Source organism: Pogona vitticeps, chromosome 2 (genome assembly GCF_051106095.1).
Source record: "Pogona vitticeps strain Pit_001003342236 chromosome 2, PviZW2.1, whole genome shotgun sequence".
In the NCBI taxonomy this organism is placed as follows: Eukaryota; Metazoa; Chordata; class Lepidosauria; order Squamata; family Agamidae; genus Pogona; species Pogona vitticeps.
The window spans coordinates 69638163-69664636 of record NC_135784.1 but is presented as its reverse complement, the minus strand read 5'-3'; the positions used below and the strand labels follow the sequence as shown (position 1 = coordinate 69664636).

Below are 26474 nucleotides of genomic sequence, written 5' to 3'. Positions count from 1 at the left end.
TTGAGTAGTCTGCTAGTGCTGTTATACATTGACAAATTCTCCCTGCTGATTGACTTCATTTACCACCCATCCACTGGCAAGTCATTACTCTGAGCAGTTTGCAATACATAAAAACACACCAATCCCCACCCCTCACCCAGTCCATAAATGAGGCTAAACAAAGTTTACAGCTTTGACTAGTGAAGATGTAAAGGAGAGATAGAACTGTGTGTCATCAGCATATTGATGACAGCAAACATCAAAACTCTGGTTGACCTCCTCCAGCAACCTCATATGGATGATTAAAAAGCATTGAGATGATCAACCTAGTGGGACTCCGTATTGCAGAATCCACAGTAGAAACATCATCCCCAAGCTGTACCATCTGAACACCACCAGGAAAGAACTGGAGGCACCACAGGGCTAAGCATCCAATCCCCAGACTCAATAGCCTGTCCAGAAATATACTCTGGTCGATGGTATCAAAGATCACTGGAAGATCTGGAAGAACCAACATTATACTCCCTCACCTGTGAGCTAGCTGAGGGATGAGACCTGAAATTGAGAGGCCGTTTAGGTGTGATTTTGCGAAGACCATTCGGGTCACCAATTAAGACCATTCGACAAGCTGAGCTTTGAAGGAGCGCCAGTTCGAATTCCAGGAGCACTAGTCAGAAACCCATCCAAAGCATTTTGGAAACCAGTTGGATCCAATAGCCTCCGCCGGTGGACCATTCTAATAGAGCTGGTCTCCCCATGGGGTGGTGGTGTTGCTACTGTAAGTCCAAACAACATGGTGGAAGATGCAAAATCTGTAACCCTCAGATTGTCTTCACCCTGGACAACTGTTAATACCAAGTCAAGAGTTTACTGCCTACAGTGAAGGCAGATAATAATCCTAGGATCCTTTCCAACTTCAAAGTGGTCCCAGACAATGCTCTGCCTTTTCTTTGTTGGTGGAAACCCAGACTTATACCCTTCTTTCTCAGGGGCTACAGCCACTGCCTCTGAGCATCAGGCTCACATAGAGACACCCTGACACTGGGAGCAGGCAAACCAATTGGTTTAACTCTGGCCTTGGAAGTAGCATGTGTGCTTCACAATTGGTTAAACTGAACTAATGATCAAACATGGTAATACAATAATAATTGTTGAACTGAAACTGTAAAGGATATATACAAGTTGAAATAATGAGAAAATACAATGAATTGTAAATCATATTTAGTTTTTGCTCAAAAAGTATGAAGAGGAAATAAAAATTAAAAATAGTTACAATATGAATTAAGTGTGCAAAAACTTAATTTAGTTACAATATGAATTAAGAGTGCAAAATAACCATAATGTGTTTAATGAATAAAATAAATATGCTTCAGATAAATACACAACTGTGTGCGCGCAAAATACATTCAATAAAGATAGAATCTGTAAAAAGGAACCACACAAGAGAACAAGTCAGAAACTTCATAATAGGGCGGCGGGGGGGGGGGGGAGACAGAATCAACTGCAATACCTAATACACACAGAGATGAACATAAAATAAGCGTATTTGATCACTCAAATCAGCAATTTAGAAAGGCAAAGGGAGCATTAAGGAAAAAAAGCTACTGGACTCACAGAAAGGAGAGATAAATTATGCCCAGGTTCTGATCAACACAACTACATTCTCTGTTTTTCCACCTGATTGCTGTGAACACTGCTAAACCTCACAAACAAGGAAGAGCTATGTGAGTTACTTGTATAATTCACACAATTGCTCCTCGTAAGCAGAGTCATGCCATTTTGTTGGAAGTACATTGCCTGCATTTTTCTGACTCATTTTAGAACTCCTTGCTTCACCCCAAAACAGAATTTCTCAATTCTGCATCAAGACCTCATACAAATCAGGCTCAGTTAGGCCAACTCGGTACAAGATTCAACTGAAGTCAATGCACAGCACTACTAATAATGTGCACTTATGTAAGTACAAAGAATAAACAGTTGATTCATACACACACACACACACACACACACACACGATTCATATACACATATAACTCTTCCTCCCCGACCAACATCAGTCCCCCAGCATGCCACAGCACCGCTCCTGGCTGCCATGTGGAGCTGCCATGATGAGAGGACCAGATGGGCTGCCATTATCAGACCAGGGGCTGTAGCACTGCGAAGAACAGGGCCCTACATAAGCCTGAGACCCACCTTTCTCGGACCACTTCCTGGAGACAAATAGCTGCACAGTATTTATTGGATATTTATTTATTGGGGAGGGGGATCAAAATCATTCTGCTCAGATCTGGGCAATTCAAAGGAGAAGCGTATTGCTTTTCCTGTAGCAGGGCCATCTTCATTGATTGATTTCCACTAGAGATGGGGGTATTCATATTTGTACACAAATATCCCTGTGCAGCTGGAGTTAATGGGGGGGGGGGAGACCATCCACCCACGTCTGCCGCTGCTGCTGGCCCCACTCATTTTTCCCATCACTCTCTTCCTGGTTGTCTAGCCTCTCCTGGCAGAGGGACGATGAGTCTCCCTGCAAGGCTGCCAATTGGCTAGCCAAGTGGCAATCTAGAGTGCTTGGGAGGAAGAGGGGGGCCCCTGCCGCTGAATTTGTGAGCGGGCAGTCCAGCCCCAGGGGCCAGAACCTCGTGAAATTCAGCTGCGCGGGGATATTCATATTCATATGTGGAACACGAGAACAGTTTCTGCGCAAGTCTGCTCCACCACTCTGCCCTTGCTTATGACTATGAACATTTTGATCTTATTTATTTTGGAAGCTAAGTGTAGTCCCTCCAGCTTTATCTTAGAAAGAGGCTACCAGTGGGCACCACAGATTTCCATGCAGCAGCAGCAGCAGGAAAGACTCCTATTTGAAAACCGGAGAATAGCTTTAACAGTTTTAAGCTAGACGGACTAATGGTCTAACTCTATGTAAGGCTGTCTCCTATACTCCTTGACTTACCCCACCAACACACTGGGAATATCCTGACATGCTGAAAGCTCTATTCTGCATACTGTCACTAAGGTAGGAAAAGAAGGAAAACAGAGCAGCCAAGTTCAAACAGTTCTTAAATAAAGCATTACCAATTCAATCAGAACTTTGCTTCCACAAATTTGCAAGATTTATTTTAAAATCAGTGCAGGGGGATGCTGTCCTTCACCCACCCCATTTTTCAGGGTTTGACCAGATGCTATTTTCCCCCCCAAACTAGAGCATTTAAAACAAGGTTTCCGGATGTTGAATTCAGTATTCAATACAAACGGTATGGTGTGTTCAAGGAATTCTTGTACACATAGATACACACATACACGTACACAACCTACTATGCCTCATGACAGTGGAATTGGATTTGTTAAAGTAATCTTACAAATGGATTGCAAGGCAGCCTTACAAAAGAGGTCACCTTTGATCTTTCTAGTAACATAGCTTCTAAGGCTTTCATCTGTTATTTTATAGCACTATCTATGTATAGGACTTTTTATGAAGACGTCTCTCTAGAAGTAACTCACAGGTCAGCAGTAGCAAAACATTTTCAGCCTTTTGTTTGTTAGGTGGTTGCATTCTGCTAGGTTACAATGACCTTCCGAAAAGCCATTTTAAAAGGCTCTGCCAGCATGCAGGTGTCAACAGCATTATAATCATGCACAGTCTATGAAAAGCTTGGAAAAGTTAGTTTTTGGATTGCATTTCCTGCACCCCAAATTTCCAACCAATATACCAGTAGAGCTGTAGTCCAAACAAACACAATCCATTTCCCTTCCACTCAGTGTTTTGGTAAGCAATTCCACTTCCAATGAATATATTGGAACAATATTTTATTTTATCAAACAACTAATGATGACCCTGCTCTTAAAAGTGCTCAAACTTTAATACTGAAATTTCAGTCATCAAGATAAATTCTAATCAGTTTCACCCCTGAATTTGGAGGAAGGGCTGGCAGGGAAAAAGCCTGGTGGCAGGGATGTGTATGTTGCTGGTGTTTGCAGTTCATTTTAAATGGCCAACACAGGGAGAAGCACCATCTATACAGGACAGTCTGTAGGGACACAGATGTTCAGTTCACCAGCCTTGCCATAAAATGGCATGGGATAACAGTAACTCGCAATTCAGTTGTAAAATTCAGCAATTTTTCAGAACAATCTAGATAATTTTTGCCTTGCTTAGTTGAAAAACCTATGTCTTCCAAGAAACAGTGTGTCGCGGTCAGAGTACTGGAGCACAAACCAATACACTTTGTTATTTAAATAACGATGTTTACAAAGATGGAAATGAAAATTAGCATTCATATTGAACTGCAGGAGTCCAATAAATCTATCTATCCAATTGGAAGTTATTTCTTTTAGCTATTGATACACTGGATTGCATCAAAAACAATCTGTCCTGTAGAACCAAAACTGCTCCTGAAACAGATGTGTGTGTGTGTGTGTGTGTGTGTGTGTGTGTGTGTGTGTGTGTGAGAGAGAGAGAGAGAGAGAGAGAGAGAGAGAGAGAGAGAGAGAGAGAGACTGGACAGGGAGGGAGAAAAAAAGAGGAGGTTCATTTGTATGATGTCCAAGCCTGATTGTATGCACATTATAAAGCCCAGAAAATCTTCTATCAACATATTAAAATCAAAGTTTCTTTGGTATGGTTGTAGAAAAATGAAGAAAATAACTTAAGAATTATGAATGGCAAGATGACCATGGATGCAGCTCACATTTTGTCTTAGGCAATGCTGTCGTTCTCCTCTCCCACCCCAACAAACACTTTCCCCCCATGATTCTTGATGCCTAGGAAATAGAAATGTATTGCAAACTGCAATTCACTCAAAATGGAAGATTTTGTCCTTCTGCATTTTTCTCAATAGCCTAGGAGAGTAGAGAAGTGGATTCAGGGACAAAGGCAGCCCAATTCCAGACTACAATCAATTATTTACCCAGATAAAGAAGCAGCTGCCTTCCTTTGACAAGGAGGACGAGACTCCAGCACCAGCAAGCATTTGATTAGTTAGCATGCAACTGCTGGCATCCTCAGGGCGAGCACCTCGTTTTGGAAATGGCAGCTGCTTATGAATAATTGAACACACTTTCTGTCCCAACCTTCTCTATGGGCAATCTTGTTTTTGGGAAGACATATCCCAAAATACAGGAAGAGCGCCATACAATCAGAAGTGAAGCCAGTAAACCATGTGCTGGCCTCATGAAATCTTAATTACCTGGAAATTATCTCAGCTTTTCTTGAAGCTAACTTAGGAAAGATGCAGACCCAGGCTCCTGTGGAATCTCTTTCACTGTTGGGAAGCCTTTGGGAGCCTCAGGGTGAAAGAAGAAGCTGTTAATTACTGATAATCGCTGCCACTGGTAAAACCACCCTGGCCACAGCACCCCTCTCTATCCCACAGCCTCCCAATGATGAAAGAGATTCCATGGGAGCCTCAGGGAGAAACTGGAAATGATTTATTTCCAAAAAATCGCTCTAACTGCTGATATAGTCACCCTTACACAGCATAACTTATGGCAACAGGACTTCTGCCAGTGGATGTTGCCTGCCTTCATCAATTTCTAGCTGTTGCTAAAAAGCACAGAGAAACACAGGAGCAATTGGGTCTATAATTTTTGATGAAATTAATAACATTCTAAGTATCATCTCAAAGCACTAAAACACTGGTGATATTTAAAGCTTATTACATTTTTCTGTGAAAAACTGAATATACAGGGGCTTACAATTATAAGGGGAACCACTGAAGGATGTACAAACAAGACGCCATACAGCAGTTTTATACTAAAAGAATAAAGATTTTTATTAAGCATTGTAAGTTGCATTCAATAGCCTTCAAATACACCACACCACAATCCATCTACAATCAATCAAACCCAACAGTAGTTCATTCTTGCACAATCCATGAGTTGGGGCAGAACTCCCTTCAACTTACATTAAAGATACCTACTTAGCTCTTGCGGGCAGGGAATGGGGAATTACACCTCATTTCTGATCACTAATGTGTGATGAAGAGCATCAGGAGAATTATATGAAAACGAATATAAAGAAATGATTCTGATTTTGAAGTACATTAAGTTTGGAAACACTAACAAAAACATCAAAATGATACAGGTATATTTGCTTATACTAAATCCTTGATGGGAAAGTTCTCAAGAACAAGCCATTTGTTTCCTGCTACAGAAGGGGGGTATTTTCTTGAAGATCAAAGCTTTTTTTTTGTTTTTCCACAGAATTTCATATTTGCTAATATGAAGGCATAAAACAGCAACAGAGAACAATAATGCATACAGCAATGAGTACACCAGGGTAACGTTGATATTCAAAACGGCTAGATAATTTTTTTTGTTTTAGAATAAATGCAACAGAGGTCAATAATCACAAAATTTTAAGGTTAGAGCAAGATCAGTCAATGACTAAACATAGTTAACATCTTTTATAGGACTATTACTGATTATTAGCTTTTTTTGTTTTGCAAATGGGCACAGTACTTGTAAGAATGGAAGAAAGAGGACAATAACATGCATAATATTAACTACACACTTTAAAATTATGAACCATGCAGAAGTTTAGCTCAAATAGTAGTACTAATGGTCTACGTCTGATTCAAAACCACATAGTTCATTGATCACGGATGCATGGTATTAGTCACAAAAAGTATCAGAACACATTGTGTTTATTTTGAAAAGGTCGTTGCATCTTCTATGATTTTTCAAGTTAAATCCATTTTAACTTGGTTGTAAAGCATGTATGATGTATATTTAAAATCAGCAGAACTCCAATGTTACTCTATAATTTTTTTATTTTGATAGTTTGCATATTTTAAACATAAAAAGAACCACATCAACAGTGATGAAACTTAAGAAAAGAAAGAACTGTGGTTGTGCCTTTCCCCCCATAATCATGAAATCAAAGCCTTAAAGAAAGCTTTGTGACACAGTAATGCAAAATCAAATATAATGGCATACATATGGTGCCAAGTACTAAAAATTATATTTTAAGCTATATATACTGAAAGACTGCCAAAATTGGTTTTTTTTAATATATTTCAAGAAACAAAAACTACAAGCTTTTGTCATAACCAGTTTAAACTTTGTGTATACTTCATTTTAAGTGCGGGAGTCAAATGCTCTTCATTCTCTTTCATTTTTGCTGTATTGTAGCATTTTGACTACAACTGGTTAAAACTAAAAATGTGTTCTTTAAATCTCTGACATCCAAGAGGGATCCGAATTTCCAAAGTCCTCATTTTTCTCTTACGGAAAGGAAAAAATGTACATAACTGTAGGCTCTCTTTCTTTCCAGATATTCCTAATCCTGACCCTTCCAACATCCTTCACCCTCTATAAAAAATAAGTTTACTCTTCTTTTTTTAAGACAGTGGCCTCAAGAGCATCATCTTTATGGCAAACACTGTCTGCATTTAGTGCATTTAAGTGAGGATTTGTATTGCACGTTTTAGAGTCATTACTCAAGGCACTTTCAGACTGGTTGGAAGCCCTGACATCTGCTGTATTCCCATTCATCTGGGAAGCTGGTTTCTCCTCGTTCGCTACTCCATTTTCAGCCAGGGATCCTTCTGAAGACACAATAGAGGACTTAGATTCCTCTGATTTTGACTTTAGTTCTTTGGCCACTTCTTCTGCTGAAGCAGCATAAGGTGGTTTGCCCTAATAAAAGAAGAAAAAGGAAAAGCAGAAAAGTGGGAAGGTTGCAAGCACAGCTGAAGAGATTACTCAGTGAGCTAAGGCTTCAGCAAATATTTTGACTCCTGCTCTCTAAGACTCTCAAAGTCTTCCCCATGGTTAAAGTAAGTCTTCGCCTGAACAGGTCTTAATGGGAAATACTATTCAAAATAAGCGCAAAGAGACACACACTGGAGCAAAAGGTCATAGCCACACATCTTTAAGATCTCGGCAGACTGATCAGGAAAGGTGATAAGAGTTCTGAGTCATCGGACGGCCCTCAATAATGTTTTTCAAAAATATATCCCACGTTGAGGATGACTAGGAAAAGATACTGATATATGGTGTGACCATTTGCGAAACACTCTGTACAGTCTAGGTCACTGCACTTGAAAAGAAGATATGATAGAACTAGAAAAAGTACTAGAAAGGGGCAATGAAAATGATCACAGGACTAGAGCAATCTCCCTGTAAGTACCAGGCCTCTTTAGGAAAGAAAAGAAAAAAGACAAACAAGAACAACATCAATTGAAAAGTAGAGAGTCAGAACAGACTAAAGTAAACACTACTTTTCTCTGTCCTTTGTAGTGTTCCTGCACTACAAGAAGCTGCCTCTTGCCACAGGGAGACCTATCTGCTCTCAGAAAGCAAGCCACTCAGTCCCCCCAGAGATGGGGTCTTACCCATACTATGTGGCCTCTTCCCCCTCACTTGAAGAAGAGCAACTTAAGACAGATTTTAAAAGCACTCATGGAGAATGAAGTTATCCGTAATTATTATCTATGATGGCTATATGTCATTTCCCATGTTACAGGCAATATGCTTATCAATAACAGTTAATGCGGGACACTAGCATGAGGGTGATGTTGCATTTGTGTCCCACATAGGCTTTGGCTGACCCCTGTGCGACAAGGGAGGACTGAATGGACAGGTCTTAAGTTGTCATCACAGTTCTTCTCTGGTTCTTAAGGACTGGAAACACAATCCACACTCACACTATTATTAAATGTGACTCTAAATTTCCTAAATGCTGTTTCACCAGTACCTGAATTGTTCCCTGGTTCTTATAAGCTCTCCCGTAGTATCTTCCTCCTCTGCCAAATGTTCTTATCACAGGAGTGGAAATAACTCCTCTAGGCCGCCTACACAGAATGAGGAACAAGTTAAACGTATTTAAATGTATTATATTTAACTTCTTAGAAATATATAGTTTTGTACTTCTTGCACATCAGCATGAATTCTTTTGCAAATACAACATAATCTATGGTGCAGTCCTGACAACAAGATGGGTTGCTAGAACATCTGGTTTTTGTAACAAGAGTTCTTTTCATACAATATTTCTTCTCTCTGAATTTTGTTCTTGCTCAGTTTTAGCGACATAAACCTGTTTTCAGTAATAACTGACAATTGCTTTTATCATTCTGGGTCTAAAATAATCCTACCAGCAAAACATGCCCTAAAATACTACTAATTCTCATGAGACAGAAAAATAAGGAATAGTACTCTTTTTCTAAAAATTTAATTTGCTAGTGTAACTTCTCAATTTATTACTCAGCAGTCAATATTTCCTGACCTCATCCTAGTAGGGCTCATTGTTTCACTTTATCATATCTGTTCCCAGCTCTACCCACTGAGCCAGCCACAGGCCCCTCCTCAGCAGAAAGGAGTGTAAATGCCTTCTTTCTTCAGATGAGCTTTGCTTAAACAAATGAGGATTCCCTCTAATCCAACAGGTCTTTCTGCTGGTCCTTTCCTGACTTCTGATTTGTAATAAGATTCTGATTGATTCTGGTTTTGTTGTGTTAGGTGGCATCAAGTTGTGTAAAACGTATGGCAACCCTATGAACAAGTGATCTCTAAAACGTCCTATTCACAACAGCTCTACTCAGCTTTTCTCAACTCAAGCCTGTGGGTTCCTTTAGGGAGTTAGTCTATTTCATGTTTGGTCTTGGTATCTGCCTGCTGCCTTCAGCCTTTCCCAGCATTGTTTTTCTCCAGAGAATACTGCCTTCTCATGATGTGCCCAGAGTAGGACAGCTTCTGTTTCAACATTTTTGCCTCCAAAGACAGTTCAGGCTTCATTTGATCTAAGACCTACTTGTTTGTCATTTGGCAGTTCAGGATATCTACAAGCTCTCTTCCAGCACAGTATTTCAAAGAAAACATTTTGTTCCCTGTCAGCTTTCTTCACTGTCCAGCTTTCACTTTGATGAGCCTTTCTAATTCCTTCACTTCTATCTGTCCCAGTCTGTTTTCTTAGGATTCCTTGGTTGCGCTTTCCATTTGGATTGGTGATTGAACCAAGGTATACAAAATATTTAACAATTTCAATTTCTTCATTGTCAATGTTAAAACTGTGCATTCTAGCTCCATATAAGGTAGACCCTTTCATTGCAACACCTTGAGTATCATTTTGCTTGCATGGGAAATTAAAGTAATGGTTTTATAGTTACTGCACTCCTTGGCATCACCTTTCTTGAGGACTGGAATGTACAGTGGTGCCCCACATAGCGACAATTATTCGTTCCGAAAAAATTGTCGTTATACGGATTTTGTCGCTATGCAGAACAAAAAAGCCCATAGGAATGCATTAAAACACGTTTAATGTGTTTCTATGGGAAAAAAACTCACCATTATGCAGAAATCCTCCATACAGCCGCCATTTCGCTGCCCGGTAAGCGAGGAAAGGGTGTGAAAACACAGTGGGCGGCCATTTTTTTACCCGGCGGCCATTTTGGAACCGCTGATTAGCTGTTAGAAAAAAAATCGCTATGCGAAAATCGGTAAGCGAAACAGCTTACCGATCGTCGCAAAGTGATGTTTTACTATTTAAAACATCGCAATGCGATCGTTATGCGGATTCGTCGTTAAACGATGCACTCGTTAAGCGAGGCACCACTGTATACTGAATTTTTCCAATCTGTGGGCCATTCTTTTGTTTTCCATATTTGTTGGTACATTCTTATTAGGATTTTTGAGGTCTCCGTGGCTTCAGATAGTTATGTTGGTATTCCATCTCATAGATCATAGGCATCCTTCAGTCTCGAGAGCCTATGGTAACGTGCTCTTGTATGGAGGACTTGGAACAGCGTCTAGTGTTTAGACACTGTACGCAAAGCTGGAGTATCCTCTCCAGGGCACAAAGCCTGGGTAAAAAAATATGGAGGATAGGCTGTTACCCAAGCAGCAAATCCCCCCTCTCCACGTCACTGAAATAGTCCAATGGAAAGGCAAGAGCCAATACAACTGGTTTCAGCGATGTCACAGGAGTTGCCAGAACGACACGAACTGCCTCCGGGACTCCGGCTCCGGATTTTGCCTCAAGGTTAACTCCTGAAGCCTTTTCCATCGGTGGATATAGCCACAAGGCAGTGGAGGTTTGAAATCGGAGTTTTCCTTCTCCTAGATGGGCTGCCTTCCAGGGCTGATGAGTCCCACCTACCTGGCCTGCTAGGTCATGGCATGGAGGCCGATGGCGGCGCCTCAGTGGGGGTTTGAAGTCAGACTTTTCCTAAGCACAAGCCGCTGACAAAGTGCTGGATGAAGCTGCCTCTCATCTTCCATTTCTGATGATAGTATCATGCCTCCAGTTTCATATCTTCTTCAGAGTCATTGTAACTTGTCACTGGTGATCCTTCCCCGCCGCCTATTTCAGCCCCCAAATTGTTAGAATACTTCTAATACTGATGTTTTGTTGGAGGAAAGCTCTTCTGCTTTTTGCCCTTTTTGGTTTTCAGAAGTTACTACTTCATTGCAGAAGTTTTTGGTACTTTTGCAATGAAATCTGGCTGTTAAAGAAGCCCTTTAGGATCCAAGAAACAAAGGTATATTTTAGGATGGTCAATGGGAAATGTTTTTGGAAACCTACAAGCAGAATTTTTAAAAGGAGTACCTGGAAGAAAACCTTCCCCACCCACCTCTATGTCAGAAGCATCCTGCTCAGTCCAGTGAACTAGATTTGACTTCCTCACCCCAGTTGTTTTGTTGGAGGAAAGGTCTTCTGTCTTTTCCACTTTTTGGTTTTCAGGAGTTGTTGCCAAGCTGCTTTCCTCTGTTGAGGACATGATGACTCTACCTAAAGTCTCTGCTGAAGACTTTATAAAGGTGATGGAAAGTGACATCACAAAGTCTGGTCAAGGCATTGTTACCCGGTGTGGGGGTGCCATTCCCAAGGTTGCTAAGTCACATGGGTGTTGTAGAGTACCTGAGCAAACATCAGTCCCATTCATGGGAGGCAACAGGGCTACAGCTTTAATGAGAAACTGGCGAACATGGGTAGTTTTAAAATGAAATGTTAAAAATGTGGGTAGTTTTAAAATAATTGTGTTTTTTATATACAATCAAGTTAGAAATGACTTATAGCAACCTTAATTGAATTTTTAAGATTAGCGAGATATTTAGGGAGCAGTTATTCCATCTAGCCCTGTTGATTTAATGCTTCCAAGTGCTTTCAAAACAGTTTTCAATTCACTTTCTAGAATTGCTGGTTCTACATCATAGGATTACTCTTCAAAGGAATCTGTCACTCTTTTATCTCTTCTGTATAGGTCTTCAGTATACCATTCCCACCTTCTCTTTGTTTTCTTATGGTCAGGTAGTGTGTGTCTGTTCCCTCTTCTATTTCTTTGCATTTACCACTATAGTAGTTCAGGTTGTCTCTAAGTGACAGTTGTTGAATAGCTGTACTCAGGATTCTAATCCTATTTCTGTCATTTTTTATTTTTGTTTCTTGCTTATTCTTTACAATTTCAAGTGTTTGTTCTGTCAACCGTTTAGGTTTTTCCTTTCTTTTTGCTATAGGAATGGCCTTTCTGCATTCTTCCCTAGTAACATCTCTGGTTTAAACCCACAGCTCCTCTGGTTCATGGTCATTTTAGCAATGCAAAACCCTTCTTTATAGGGGCTTTAAATTAATCAGAAATGTTCTTTAAATTCTGTATCTTGGCACTAGGATTGTTTTAATATTCTTCAATTTTACTTTAATGTTTGTTATTAACAATTCATGATCAGCACACAATGTGCTCTTCTTTTCGGACATTTCTTGCTTCCAATTACATGGTCTATTTCAGAGGTCTCCAATCCCTGGTCTGTGGCCCGGTGCCGGTCTGTGGCCTGAGCCAGACTGCCCACGGAGACAAACCTCCCACCCCGCAAGCACTCACCACCGCACAGCTGATTTGCACATGATTTGCGCACCCGTGAGTGCCATGCCACTGTTTGTGCCCACACAAGTGCCACACCGCTGTTTGTGCGTGTACATGAGCACCCGTGCCTGCACAAGCACCACTGTTGGCACATGCGCACAAGCGCTGTGGGTTCCCCGCCTTCCCCAGCCAGTCCGTGGGGTGAAAAATGTTGGGGATCCCCGGTCTATTTGATTTCTATACTGGCCATCTGGTAATTTCTATGTACACAGTTGTCTGTTTGAAGCATGTATCTGAGATAAACAGAACTCTATGAGTCATTCTCCAGCTACATTTCCAATTCTTGGCCAAATTCTCCAACAACATTTGGTTCTTCTTTGTGTCCTACTTTAGCATTTCAGTTACCTATGATTATAAGCATGTCTTGTTTTGATGTGTTATCAATTTCTTCCATACTTAAAGCATAAAAGCTTTCAATTTCATCTGCTTCAGCATTTGTAGTTGGAAAATAGACTTGACTAATGTTTATGCTGATAGCTTTTTGCAAAATATATTAATATTAATCGGTCAGACCTCACATTAAAGCCCTAATAGCCAATGCTAGGTCAGTATTAGAGCCTCTCCATTTCTTCTGAGTTTATCATTTCCATAGTAAAACATTTTGTAGTTGACTGAAAATGTCCCATTCCGGTCAGTTTTAGTTCACTTGACAGCAACCACTGCAATATTCAAACAATCTGCCTTTTGTCCTCATGGTTTCCAGTTTAACTTGATTCATACTTCTCATGTTCCACGTTCCAATTGTGTATGTCATGCAGCACTGGACTTTCCTTTCACCTCTGTGTGCATCAGCCACTAAATGTCCTTTCGGCTTTAATCTAGTTGCATCACTAGTGTCAGTGCTACTTGAACTTGTTCTTTTCTCTCTAATGTTTTTAAATTATAAGACTATGGCCAAGATCCAACAAACACTTCCATGAGTTGAACAAGGAGGAGGTAATCCCAGTAGCTGACTTTGTGTCTTCTGACCTGGGAATGTGATCTTTCAGCACTATCTCTTGTTTTATTTTGGACTGTCTCATGATAGAGCTTTCAGAGTAAGAAAGTTTCAGCAGTGGTCACCTCTGTCTTCTTCTGCACAGTATTGTCAAAAGTTAGGTTGAATGTTGCAGCTGTTGTCTGTGAATCTTCCATCAGTTTCTCCTTCAGCTACTGCTGCCGCCCATCAGCTGCCCTCTAGAAGTCTTTCCAACACTGGAGCTATCCATTCTCTTCTGCTGATGCAGCCATTACTCCTGAAGAGGCTAGATCATTTTAGACTGCTGTCTCAGCTGTGAACATTCCACCTTAGGTGGCTTTGCTAGGAAACCAGGTTCGTAATGGAGTTTAGGCTACTGATGGTATTCCTCTTAGCTTCACTGATATACTTAAACTCCCTCAGCACATTAAGGTGTGGATCCAAGAAGCGTGTAGCTCATTTCAGCCAAACTCTAACCCTGACAAACTTGTCCTAGGGTTTAAAAGATGATTTGTTTCCACTAATCACAATCAAGATTACACTGCGATTATGGTTTAGACAAGGGGTCTCCAAACTTTTCACACGGAGAGCCATACAATATATTTTTGAGGGCATTGCAGCTGGCCTAAAAACACATGAGAAATTCTTATTTCCTCATGGCTACCCTGGAGGTGTGAGGAGGACACACCTGAATCTTGCTGTGCCTTATCTCTGAACTGTTACCCAAAACAGGATGAAATTACTTCTTTAGTAAAAATGGATAACAAGATAGTCCCACAGATATCTGGATCAGTTCAACTGGACAAAGATATCAACTGTAATGCTTGTTTAATTATAAGATAAGATTATAAATCCACTGTAATGGATTTAACTCCACTGCCTATCAATTTCACACCTTCCAATGTATTTCCAGGCTCAACTCCAAAGTGATGGTGATCATTCTTGGCCTAAGATACTTTAAGGAGTGACTACAGCGACACGAAACTACCAACCACTAAGTTGATAGTTGAAGATGTTTCTTGTGTATTGTCTTCTCCACCTTCAGAAGTGAAACTGAGGGTAATGTGCAGGATAGCTTCTCCATGGCAGCATCCAGGATGTGCCATTCTCTGTTCTAGGAGATCTATTCAGTTCCTTTTTTGATGGGAAAAGTTCTGGCTAATGGTATTTTTGATTTATAATGTTGTTTGTTGTTTCATTGGGCAGTATCCTGTTTGTGCCATAAAATTATGCTAGCGTAAATGTGCCATTATGCCAGACAACAAGGGTCTGTGCCATGCAACTGCACAATTGATCAATTGTCCCCAGCACAACTAATTGCACAATGAGCTGGCAGAAGTGCTTCTGGGACTGCATTTCCAATATAATCATTATGCAACTCCCTTGGGAATAACCTTGAGCTGCATGCATGTACTTGCATAACAGGATTTTGGCTACATTATGACAATCTGCTGCTCTAATTCATCAGTGTAGGAGGATCTTCTATGAAACATGGGAAGGTGTCCCCACCCCTCTAGCTAGAAACAGGAGAACTGTGTTGTACTATCCTCTCCAAGACTGTCCTTTGCCATCTAGCATCTAAGGCTCAGACTTTGACTGGAGTGTCAGTTCTCAAATTAGCAATGCCCAGCCTGGAAAAGAAACCTTGAAAACAAATTTCTAGCTATGAGACTAATAAAGGTATCACCCACCCTTGTCTTCATTTAGTAACACAGGGACTACATATGTGTTATTATTTCCACTTTTAGCTTTAAGTGCTAGGAAGCAGAAACACTAGTGTCACCACCATACAAGCATGAGGTTGCTGACCAGACCACTGCTGCAAGGCACCATCTGTCACAGCAACTGTATAAAAAGACCAAGTTGCAACCTCTTTCCTCATAACTGAATGTCAAGATTAATTTCCACTGTTTTCCTGCTGCTTACCCTCTTGTTGGTCCTCCGACAGAAACCACTTGCAGAGGAAAGGGCCCTCTGCCTCCTCGACCACGTCTGCTTCCAGCCCAGTGGCCTACCACAGTGCCAGCTATCTCGAGTTTCCCTCCCTGAGAAGGAATAGGTTGGACACCTGAACAAAGAACAAAAACAAAGAGGGTTCTTTGCAACTGCGACATCGGGAATGGAAAACAGAGGCACCCCTTCCCCCTGTTGAAGAGAGGAAAGGGTCATAATTCTTTGGACAGTTACTATAGGAAAGCAAAACAAAACAAAACAACAAAAATACAACACGTCTATAGAGGCTTTCGATCAATATTCCTTTAATTTAATTAAAATAATGAATTGGAAGATTTGGGGTCAACATGATCAGCATCATAATTTAAATTAATAATATCATCCATGCCAAAATTGTATTCTCACATAATCCATGCCTCTGTCCAGGATGAAATCTTATTGGAATCAGTGGGAGAAGGAAAGCAGAAGCTATCCTGCACGCACAGTTTTTCCATGTTTACGTTTAATGACTTAAAGGGTTAAACAGGGGGACTAAATTCGCAATGGAGAGAGAGAGAAAGAGAGAGAAAGAGAGAGAGAGAGAGATTTCAGAGGCTTAGGTCCCAAGGTGTCTTAAGCCACTGGAAAAGGGCTTCTGCTTCTTGTGAGGCAGCTTTCATTAATTTTGCCAATTCCCCTCCTGCCCCAGCATGTTGTGATCAGTTGCTTGGAGTGTATGTGTGTGCACGGCTGCATGTGGGAAGTTACAATGAAGAAGAGGAGCCAGAAAAGTCCCACTGCTTTTGTTCCTCTAAATCCAACTCAACTGCTTTATGCATTAACACTACCATTCAAGGTGTCTAAAAACAATTCTAGTAACTGTACTGACCTACTTTCAACTATTCCACTGGATCACCACAAACACATACTATGAAATCAAGTGGGTTGGTTCACATTAAAACATTGTTTTCAATCCTGTGATCTTCATTACTTTTTATTCCAGCATGCATCCTGTCACAAATGTGAATGTTCACATTTGGCTACTTATAGATTAACACCATGTCATATAGACAACAGCAGTCATAATCCATCTAGGCAAGGAACATTGGCTAGATATGACCAATAAAACCTACAACAATGAAAGGGTTAAAAATGGGTAGTAAAGTGGTTACAAATTAGGCCACAATGTTACTGCACTAATTACTACAGCATTACTTGCAAATTCATGAGTGTTTGTTCCTCCCCTGCTGTACTATGAGCTCTCGTAGTACACCAACTGTTTTATTAGGTTACCAAGAGCTAGAAGTGTTTGTAATTTGTTAAAGCTTTGATGCTAGAGAATGTATAGGAATTTTTAGGAAGTAATTAAAACTGACGGATTTTTGTCTACCTTTTTAAAAATAAAAAGTAGTAGATTCAGAATAAATCTTTTTTTAAAAAAAAGGTCCTTTTAAAAATAGGAACTTACACGAAACAGTGGCCATACAAAAGACTTTCAGGTGTCACTGTACAGTATGTTCTACAACATTCATCAACAACAGATTTCAAAATAAACTAATTTTCCAGTATTCCAGGTAATACATGTATACATAGGCAAAACAGAGTTTTCCACGAACTTCTGACAGATGTTTAGCAGAGTAGCAGCAGTTAGTCAATAACAGGGCAACAAACTTGGGAGCAGGTTGCAAAGGAACGACAGGTTACCCACCTGTAATTGTAGTTCTTCGAGTGGACCTCTGTGATTCACATCCTGGGTGATCCGTGCCTGCGCGGAGCCTCATCAGGAAGTTTTAGAGCTTCTGCAGTAGCAAAAACCACATTAGAATAAGGCCCCTCCCCGTCGTATAAGTACCATGGTGCCAAGGCTCCACTTTCAGTTGTGTCACCTGCCGCTACATTGAGCAGAATGGCGTTACAGTGGGGAGGATGGGTGGGATGTGTGAATCACAGAGGTCCAATCAAAGAACTACAATTACAGGTGGGTAACCTGTCGTTCTTCTTCGTGGCCTCTGTGAATCACACCCTGAGTGACTAAAAAGATGTCTCACCCAGAGGCAGGGTGTCACGCCAAGTTAGAGGCTAGAACAGCATGTCCAAAGGCCGCATCAGACTTCTGCTGGAGATCTAGTCTATAATACTGGATGAAAGTGGGCACCTGTGTCCAGGTAAGTCTTCCTAGTGGAGGACTTCTTTGATTGATGGAGGACATTCATTAGCAAGGCAGAATCCTCCATGCTGCCAGGTGCAGAACAGGTAAGTCTGGGTGGAGTACTTGGGTGCTGTTCTGCATGAGGAGGTGGGGCAGGCGAGGAAGGTGGTGAACGTCTGATGAGAAATTGTGAAGGACTGGAAGCCAGGGTTTTCTCGGCCACTAAGGAGCTATGACGATGGCATCAGGTTTGTCTCCTTGTAGGCAAACCACAACCTTGTGAAGAAGCGGGAACAGCGGAAAAAGATAAATGAGGGTCTTGGGCCATCAGCTGACAAATGTAACTCCTTGGGAGTGTTTGCCGATGCCAGCTCGGGAGCAGTATCGTTTACACTCCCGATTCACACAGGAGGCGAAGAGGTCGAGAGTTGGTTTGTCCCATCGTTTGCACAGGCAAAGAAAAACTGATTGGTCTAACTCCCATTTGTGAGCTGGAGAGTTTGTGCGGCTGAGTAGATCGGCCAAGTTGTTGTCATGGCCGGCAATGTGTAAAGCCGTGGGGCTGATATGATGTGCTAGGCACCACTCCCAGAGGTCGACGGCTAAATAGAGGGGACTTGGGTGCCACCTTGTTTCAGAATATAGTACATTGCCGTGGGGTTGTAGGTGGCAATTTGTACCATCTTGCCAGCAAGGAGATTTCTGAAAGCTTTTATAAACGCCAACAGCTCTAATTCATCTTCTCTCTGGAAGACCACTTGGCGTGGATTTTTAGAGATTTGCAGTGAGCACCCCAGACTGTGAGGCCGGCGTCGGTGGTGACCTGTATTTGTGGCTGTGGTTGTCAGAATGGGTGGGTGGAAAACCACTGAAGTTGGGAGGTGAGTTCTGGGGTAAACCTTTAAAGCGGGTTGAAGAGGGCGAGAAACCACAACTGAAGAGATCTCATATTGAGACGCACATATTGAGACGTACACTACTGAAGTCATAGAGGCCATAGTGCCTAGTACATGTTGCACAGTCAAGGCAGGTACCATAGCATGAGAGGTGAAAACTTGAAGTAATGCAATGAGATTTTCTCTCTTTTCTGGAGAAAGAAAGGTGCGAGCTTGTGTGGAATCTATGCATGCACCTATATAATGAATAATCTTTGTAGGTTTCAAATTTGATTTTTGTTCGTTGACACCGAGACCAAGATAGCAAAGAAAGGTAAAGGTGAAGTGAGTGTCTTGTTGGGCCTTGCGACCGGAATGAGCTACGAGGAGCCAATCGTCGATATATAGAAACATGGTGGATTTGGAGATTGAGAGACTGAGTCATACGAATCATAAGTTGGGCGTAAGTTTGGAAGTCTTCCACTGGTGATGGTGGGTCAGCATCGACAAGGTTAGATTCCGGTGAGGTAAGTAATACTGACGGTGTCTAAGGTCTGGATCTATGATCGGAATAACTGGAAACGCTTCAGGAGTCGACCAATTGTTGATCGACTTTGATGTTGATAGGTTGAGTGTCAATAGTATTGACATTTGTCAATGGAGACAGCGTGTCCATGGGCATTTGTCGGTGTCTGGGATTTTCGATATTGAGAGATGTCATCCGAGTGTTCATAGATCTCGTTTGATATGGTTGAACATTGGTGTCGAACTTGGGGTCATAGTGATGTCGAATTCGATGGCTTGGTTCTGTCAGGTGACAAAAATTGTGCATCAATAGAGGGACAGAACGAGTGTCCATGGATCAGGATGGGTATTGAGGATCATCGATATCAGAGCCTGTGTCTCAGTGATGTTGAAATGGAGGTTGCTGATGTGCTGGTAAAGCAGTGGAGTATATAGATGCTGGAGATGTCGAGCGAGAAGAATGATTTTACTTGTTTGGATCAGCAGGAAAATATTGGGAGGCTGGAGCTGTAAAAGCCTCGCGTGTAGAAGAAAATTGCTTGACTGTCCTGGGCCTTTTAGGCACCAGGTAGGGAGCAGGTTGGAGTTGATGCGGGTCACAGTGATATGGCTGTTTTGACACCGATGGCCGAGCTGGATAGAGCAAATGGCTGACTGGAGGTTTGTCCGGTCGAGCACTGGTCAAGGCAAATGGCAACCCTGTGAGAGTGCTGAAAGTGGGTCTGAGCCACGCGTGATGAAATAGAGAGCTCCAGGGACTGTTGGGGTCAATGTCTCTGAGGTGGGCGTGGTAGACAATCAGATGTTACCGAATACGGTATGGTCTCTAGTTGTTTGGAGTCGACCCTGTCAGGTGAAGCAACTACGGAAGGGTTGCTCGAAAGAACAGAATATTGAGGACTGGGAGGAGATGTTAATCAATCGAATGTCATCCCATTCTAGTGAGGCTCTCAATGCAGCAGTTGAAAGAAAACTGAAAGGGGCGCCTTGGTGCCAAGGTACTTATACAAGGGGGAGGGGCCTTATTCTAAAGTGTTTTTTTGCTACTGCAGAAGCTCTAGAACTTTCTGATGAGGCTCTGCGCAGGCGCAGATCACCCAGACTGTGATTCACAGAAGCCACAAAAAAGGATTGACAGTTGCAGACAGTTAAAGGGGGATGGTGGGGGGAAAGGAAAAGGAAGCTGGTCATTGGTAAGAAGTCTCAGACCAGAGAAATGAAGGAGGCTGTTGCTGCAAGCTCTAAGAGAAGGGGTTTGGTATAATTACCGCCCTGAAACTTGCTAGTCCTGTTGCTGTCATTGCCCGAGAAGGCTCCGGAGTGTCCTCCCGCAGCAGCCACCCGGAAGGCCCGATAAGCGCCTGTTGCTACTGCTTCCCCATAAGGGCCTCCAAAGCCATAGACTCCTGTGAGACCCAGGGGAAAAGAGACAGGGGAAAACTGTGAGGGGAAGGGGGATCATGTTGGAACTCCCCCGAACAATATGCCACTGATCTCTTTGTGTGAGCAGTTTCTCTCAAAAGCACAGAATGGAACATTTGAAAATATGCTGACTTTGCAGCCGAAGGGAAAAACACGGCAGCCCCATCACCCAGCCAGAAACTGATGAACTTAACGGAGCTCTGAACAATTTATGATTGTATGGTCAACTACCATACAGTCTCCTGCCAACCTAGCAGCTCGAAAGCATGTAAATGCAAGTAGATAAATAGGTACCACCACCAGTGGGAAGGTAACGGTGTTCCATGTCTCGTCGTGCTGGCCACGTGACTACGGAAATGGTCTACGGACAAACTCTGGCTCTACGGCTCGGAAACAGGGATAAGCACCGGGCTCTAGAGTCAGACATGACTGGACTATATGTCAAGGGGAACCTTTACCTTTACCATACAGCACGTTATTCAGAAGCAGCCGAACATGCTGACTGACCAGTTTGTAATCTACAGTATTTATAAAAGTAACCTCACAGTTTTGCTCATGACGACCCAACTTCTTCTAAACACTAAGTGATTACATTTAACAAGTCTGGGACCGGAACAGCTTATACTGAATTTATACAGGATATCTTCTCAGGTTATCAACTACACATATCCATGCTTCCATTACTTCATGGATGGTACTAGTCTGAAGATACGTGATAAAAATAAATACCGGGGAAGATGGAAGTCTCTCTTTCTTCTAAAATTAAGAATTAAGGTAATCTATATTTTAAAACTGTATTTTAATTAAATTACATGTTTAATATTGTCTTCTCTAATCATCAGCACCAATTTATTCCTGTCTCTTTCAAAAGCTGTGAAGATATTTTTGTATCAGCTGAGTCATTCCAACAGCTGGTAAGATGAACTGCGCTCTGTTCTAATGATCTGTTTATCCATTTTAGTCAATTTTTTTGGATCAGGATTATGATTTAAGTTCCTTCTTTGTCTCCGCCCCAATATGTAACATGATTTCCAAATGAAATTTTGTTTGTAGTTAATGGAATTGTTCCATGTAGAAACTGTCTTCTCCTGATGAAAGGGCTATTTTAATTTTTGCATCAGAACATGGCATATTAAAAATGAAACTAAACTCCAAAGGTATCCTAGTGGTGTACGGACTCTTGTACCTACAGAAAAAGGAGAAATGCTATAATACACAACAAATACTCCATGAGTCATGTAGGAATGTACTATCTTCATCTGGCTCACAACTATTTGGATGCAGCCAATTGGTACAACCAAAACAGCTACATTTATCTTCCTGTCTTCACTTCAGTGTATACAATACATTTTAATTAATTTAAATATAACTTTTAATTAGATTCAAGATAAATACACAATTGCAAAATGCTGCAGTTGTGACAGACAGTAAGCAGAAAGGAACCTGTGCATTACTATTCCAATATGAGGTGCATATAGAAATTATACCTGTATTTTAAATGTACACAAATTTGTACATGCACCCCACAGTAAGTTGTGTTATAATACTTCCAACGTTCATAGAACCTATTCTGGGTGAAATGCTACAGGCTGCAACAGTGAAATATACTTACCAGCAAAGCCTCTGCCCCTGCCCTGAGGTGGTGGAACTGGCCCAAAGTGCCGAGGATATACAGAAGCTGGATAGAAAGGCATGGCAGGTGGTGGTGGGAAAGGGAGTGGATGGTTCTGCCTAGAGAAATTTAAGCCTTCAAGGATGCTTTGACGCATCTTTTCAACCTTGGCAGCTTGTTCAGCCTACAAAAAAGGAGACAGTACCAATCCATTTAGACTGTTTCATTCACAGCAGTTCTTAATTGCTTTTCTGTGCAAGGTACAATAAGATATTCTTTAAAAACAGACTGAAATCAACTTTAAAGTCCAAATTTTACACATTCATTTTAAAACCAAAGACCAGACAAAATAAAAGAGTTTGGGCCACCCGCTGGAAGCTCAGCAATGACAGATCCAGCCAATGCAAGCATACTCAAAGTATGCAGTTTGATTCACTTCTAAACAGACTTTCAAGTGATGACAGTGACAAGCACTTAACTAGTCAGCCAACCACAAACATGAATGTGACTCACTGAAAAGATACTATCCACATTATCACACACACACACTCTCTTGCTCTGAAATGAGTATTCTCCTTAATGTATTATTTCCAAGAAAGTGATTCTGGTGCAATAATGGATAGCTCAATGAAAATGCAACTGCAGTGAAAAAAGGCACACTGGCAGCCATTAGGAAATGAATTTAAAACATTGCTAGTATTGTAACAATCTTACAAAAGTCCCTTATGTGACTATACTAATACACTGTTTACACTTCTGGTCACCATGCCTTTAAAAAGGCTCTTGCTGCACTGAAAAAGCTGTAGTAAACCACAGGTAAAAATGATGGAGAGGGTGGAACAATCCTTTTATGAGAAAAGTAACATTTTAACTTCAAGTAGGGAGTATAGATATATATAAATGTTGCATGATTTAGATAAAATGTAATGCCAATTGCATAATGTTAAAAACTGAGGTCACCTAACAAAAGTGAATGCTGTGAAATTCAGGATAGACAGAAATACTTTCCCACACATCACACAGCTAAACCATCAAATTTGCTGGCATGAGATAATGGCAATGACTACCAATCTGGATGGTATTAAAGGAGATTAGCTATATTCCTGGAGAACACAGCTATCGCTGACTTCAAGTCACAGTGCTAAATACTATCTCCAGTATTAGAGGCACATTGACTCTCATTAAAATTAAATTGGGAAAAGGTGCATGGGAGTGTTATTGTGCAGGGGACAGGTCTCTAGTGGCCTCATGTGCTCCCAGAGGCCTCTGGTGGGGCCACTGTGAGATACAGGACACTAGACTAGATGCGCTCTTGGCCTGATCCAGCAGGGCTCTTCTTATGTTCTTATGGGCTCCTATCTTGCTGTAGGCTTTCAACTGGCTATTGTGAGAACATAGACCAGCCTTTGGTTTGATCCAGTGCATGCTTGAGATATAAACACTGAAAGCTGCATCTAAAATTCCCTTATGTATTGGGTACAGGAAGGACATTATTTTTCTTAGGACATGTTTGGATTCATGCATTTTTTTAAAGGTACCAGAGGAGTTTGCAAATGGTTTTGTTTCTGAGGGGCCAATTCTGATCTTGAGGGAAGCCAGAGCAGGACTGCTCTGGAACAAACAAATAAAGCACCATGCTTCCTGGACGACAGAGAGGAAGAACAACCATGTCTTTGGACTACTAAATTGCAAAAGGGAGAGGGACAAGTCTAAATCAGCTGACATGCATCACATATATCTACATCCAACTCCTCTAATTTGAGCAGTGGCAAGGCTGGGTGGGTGTAATAGCAATTCTAGCTCAAAGGCATGGAATGTGCTATAACTTTGGAGTATCTCTTTAGACCGTTTATTCTTAATCCATTTTGCACAACAAGATGTAGTGACCACCTTCCAAATGCATCTAACATGCACTGCTACAAAATCATATACAGTGGTGCCTCGCATTGCGACATTAATTTGTTCCGCAAAAATCGCTGTTGAACGAAAACGTCGCTATGTGATATTAAAAAGCCCATAGAAACGCATTAAAACCTGATTAATACGTTCCTAGGGGCTTAAAACTCACTGTTCAGCGAAGATCCTCCATAGTGTGGCCATTTTCGGTGCCTTTTAAGGAGGAATCCATCCCAGAAAACAGCGGGCGGCCATTTTGTCGGTGGCCATTTTGAAACCGCCGATTAGCTGTGCGAAAATGGTCGCTTTGCGATGATCGGTTCCCAAAGCAGGGAACCGATTATCTCAAAGCGAAATTCCCCCATAGGGAACGTCGCAAAGCGATTGCTTTTGTGATTGCAAAAAGTTCGTCACAAAGCAATTTTGTTGCTAAATGTAGCACTCGCTAAGCGAGGCACCACTGTACTGTTTAAAAGCAATCACCGACTGCTTAACTTAAATGAATACATTACATGCAGCATTCTGCATGCCAATGGCCTCTTTGGGAGGACACATAATGGAAATAATTGGCCAGACACTTATTTTACACACAGAGAGACACATGCCTATTACAATACTTAGTAATTTATTATCAGAGATTTGTAACTCACAGACTTCACTTTAAAACACTGCATTCCAAAAGGTGTCACACAAAACTGGGAGCAACATACCTGACCATCACAGAGGTCAATGAGGGGAACTTTCTCCCGGCTTGCTTTGATGAGTTTAGTCTGGAACAGCTTCCCATCAAAGTACATCCATGGACAACAATGCTCCCATGGAATCGGCTGCCCGCAAGCATCATTTGCAAACAATGCCATGTCAACACCACTCATAAACAATGCTGACAGCTGAATTCCTCGAGGATCTAGATTTTCAATCTTTAAGAAAGAATTGAAGTCTTGGTTGACTAAGTGCCATACAAAGTTCTAAGCTTTAAGTTTCCTTTGAAACAAAACAAATAGTACTAAGAAGCTGCCATTTGAGGAACGAAATGCTGTTTACAGGTAAAGCTATTTAACCTCACATTAAATATAACATGTCTGAAATCCCACAGTAAGTCTGTGGACAGTGTTGTTCATTTTACTGTTCTTTGTATTAAACTGCCACTGAGCACATATTTCCATGCCATACAAATGCAAATGAGAATGTCATTTCTGAAATAGGTTATGGCTGAAAAGAGAGTGGGCTATTTGGAGGTCACTGCTTCCTTTCCTTCTACCCGTTTTTCTGTGGGAAGGAAACAAATCTTCCATCACTCCACCATCACAGGAGAACTGAAGGGTGAATCGAGAGATCTCCAATTATCTGAATAAAGGATACCTTCTGACCTTCTTTTAAAAAAGGGTTTGCTTTGGTATTGTTACAGAAGATTCTGCACTACTGTAGGAATGCTGGATTATTCATTTCTCTCTGTGGTTATGGGAGCTAGAGAGGACAAGCTTCGCAAGGGGCAAGGGAATGCAAAGGATGTCTGAAGAAGTTCTCAGTAATAATAAAATATTTTAAATAAATGAATCCCATAGGGAAAAGTGCTTGGTTTGAAAAACATACTCCAGTATTAGAGCAATTACAGAAGGGTCTCTTAAGTTATCCCAAATAACCAAACAAGAAATATCTGCAACAAAAATCTGGACATAACCCTTTTACCAGTATATTTAAAATATTAATACTTAGAAACATAAAGATTTTAACACACAACTTAAGGACTGGTCTGGTTCTGTGGCACTTGAACCACAAGACACATGCCTTAATGCATTTACATTTTCATTACTCTCAATTAAAGGCATAAAAGCAACCTGAGGAGCTGCTTCTAATTATAATTGACGGTAATTCATCGACCAGTTTTCCTCAAAAAGGAGGTGGTGATTATGCAGCAGTAACAATTTGATCAAATTTTCAATGTGAATCAGACCCTTAATAAAAGAAAATATTGCTATGAACCAAACTCATATTCACAATATCAAAACTACAACAGATGCTGTCGTGTTATGGCAATTCAGTGCTATATGTGGTGGACAACATGGCAAAAGTGATATGATGCATGCACTACTACTGATGAAAAATGGTATTCTAGTTCCTAGACTGTCAAACCTAGATTACCAATACAATACAGAGTTCTGAGGACAGCACACAGAAATTATCTACATGCTTGGATTTTGAACGTTAAAATAAAAATCAACATGGATAATTTTGCTCTTTATTCTTGATAAAGTACGTAACTTAG

General features: G+C 41.2%; 1 protein-coding gene across 2 annotated transcripts in view; it reads right to left on the bottom strand.

The window, feature by feature from the left end:
* Window positions 1-5727: 5727 nt before the first annotated feature.
* Window positions 5728-26474, bottom strand: part of FAM120A (family with sequence similarity 120 member A) — a 76799-nt gene continuing 56052 nt past the window's right edge. The window contains exons 13-18 of one of the 2 annotated variants that reach the window (XM_020803641.3): window positions 24919-25128; window positions 22313-22496; window positions 20547-20684; window positions 15724-15865; window positions 8681-8777; window positions 5728-7620 (exon numbers count right to left, since the gene is read on the bottom strand). In XM_020803641.3, coding sequence (XP_020659300.3) covers window positions 7309-7620; window positions 8681-8777; window positions 15724-15865; window positions 20547-20684; window positions 22313-22496; window positions 24919-25128 — 1083 coding nt within the window. In that variant the 3' untranslated portion in view covers window positions 5728-7308. The remainder of the gene's footprint in view (window positions 7621-8680; window positions 8778-15723; window positions 15866-20546; window positions 20685-22312; window positions 22497-24918; window positions 25129-26474) is intronic. The other variant, XM_072989662.2, reaches the window with a different exon arrangement.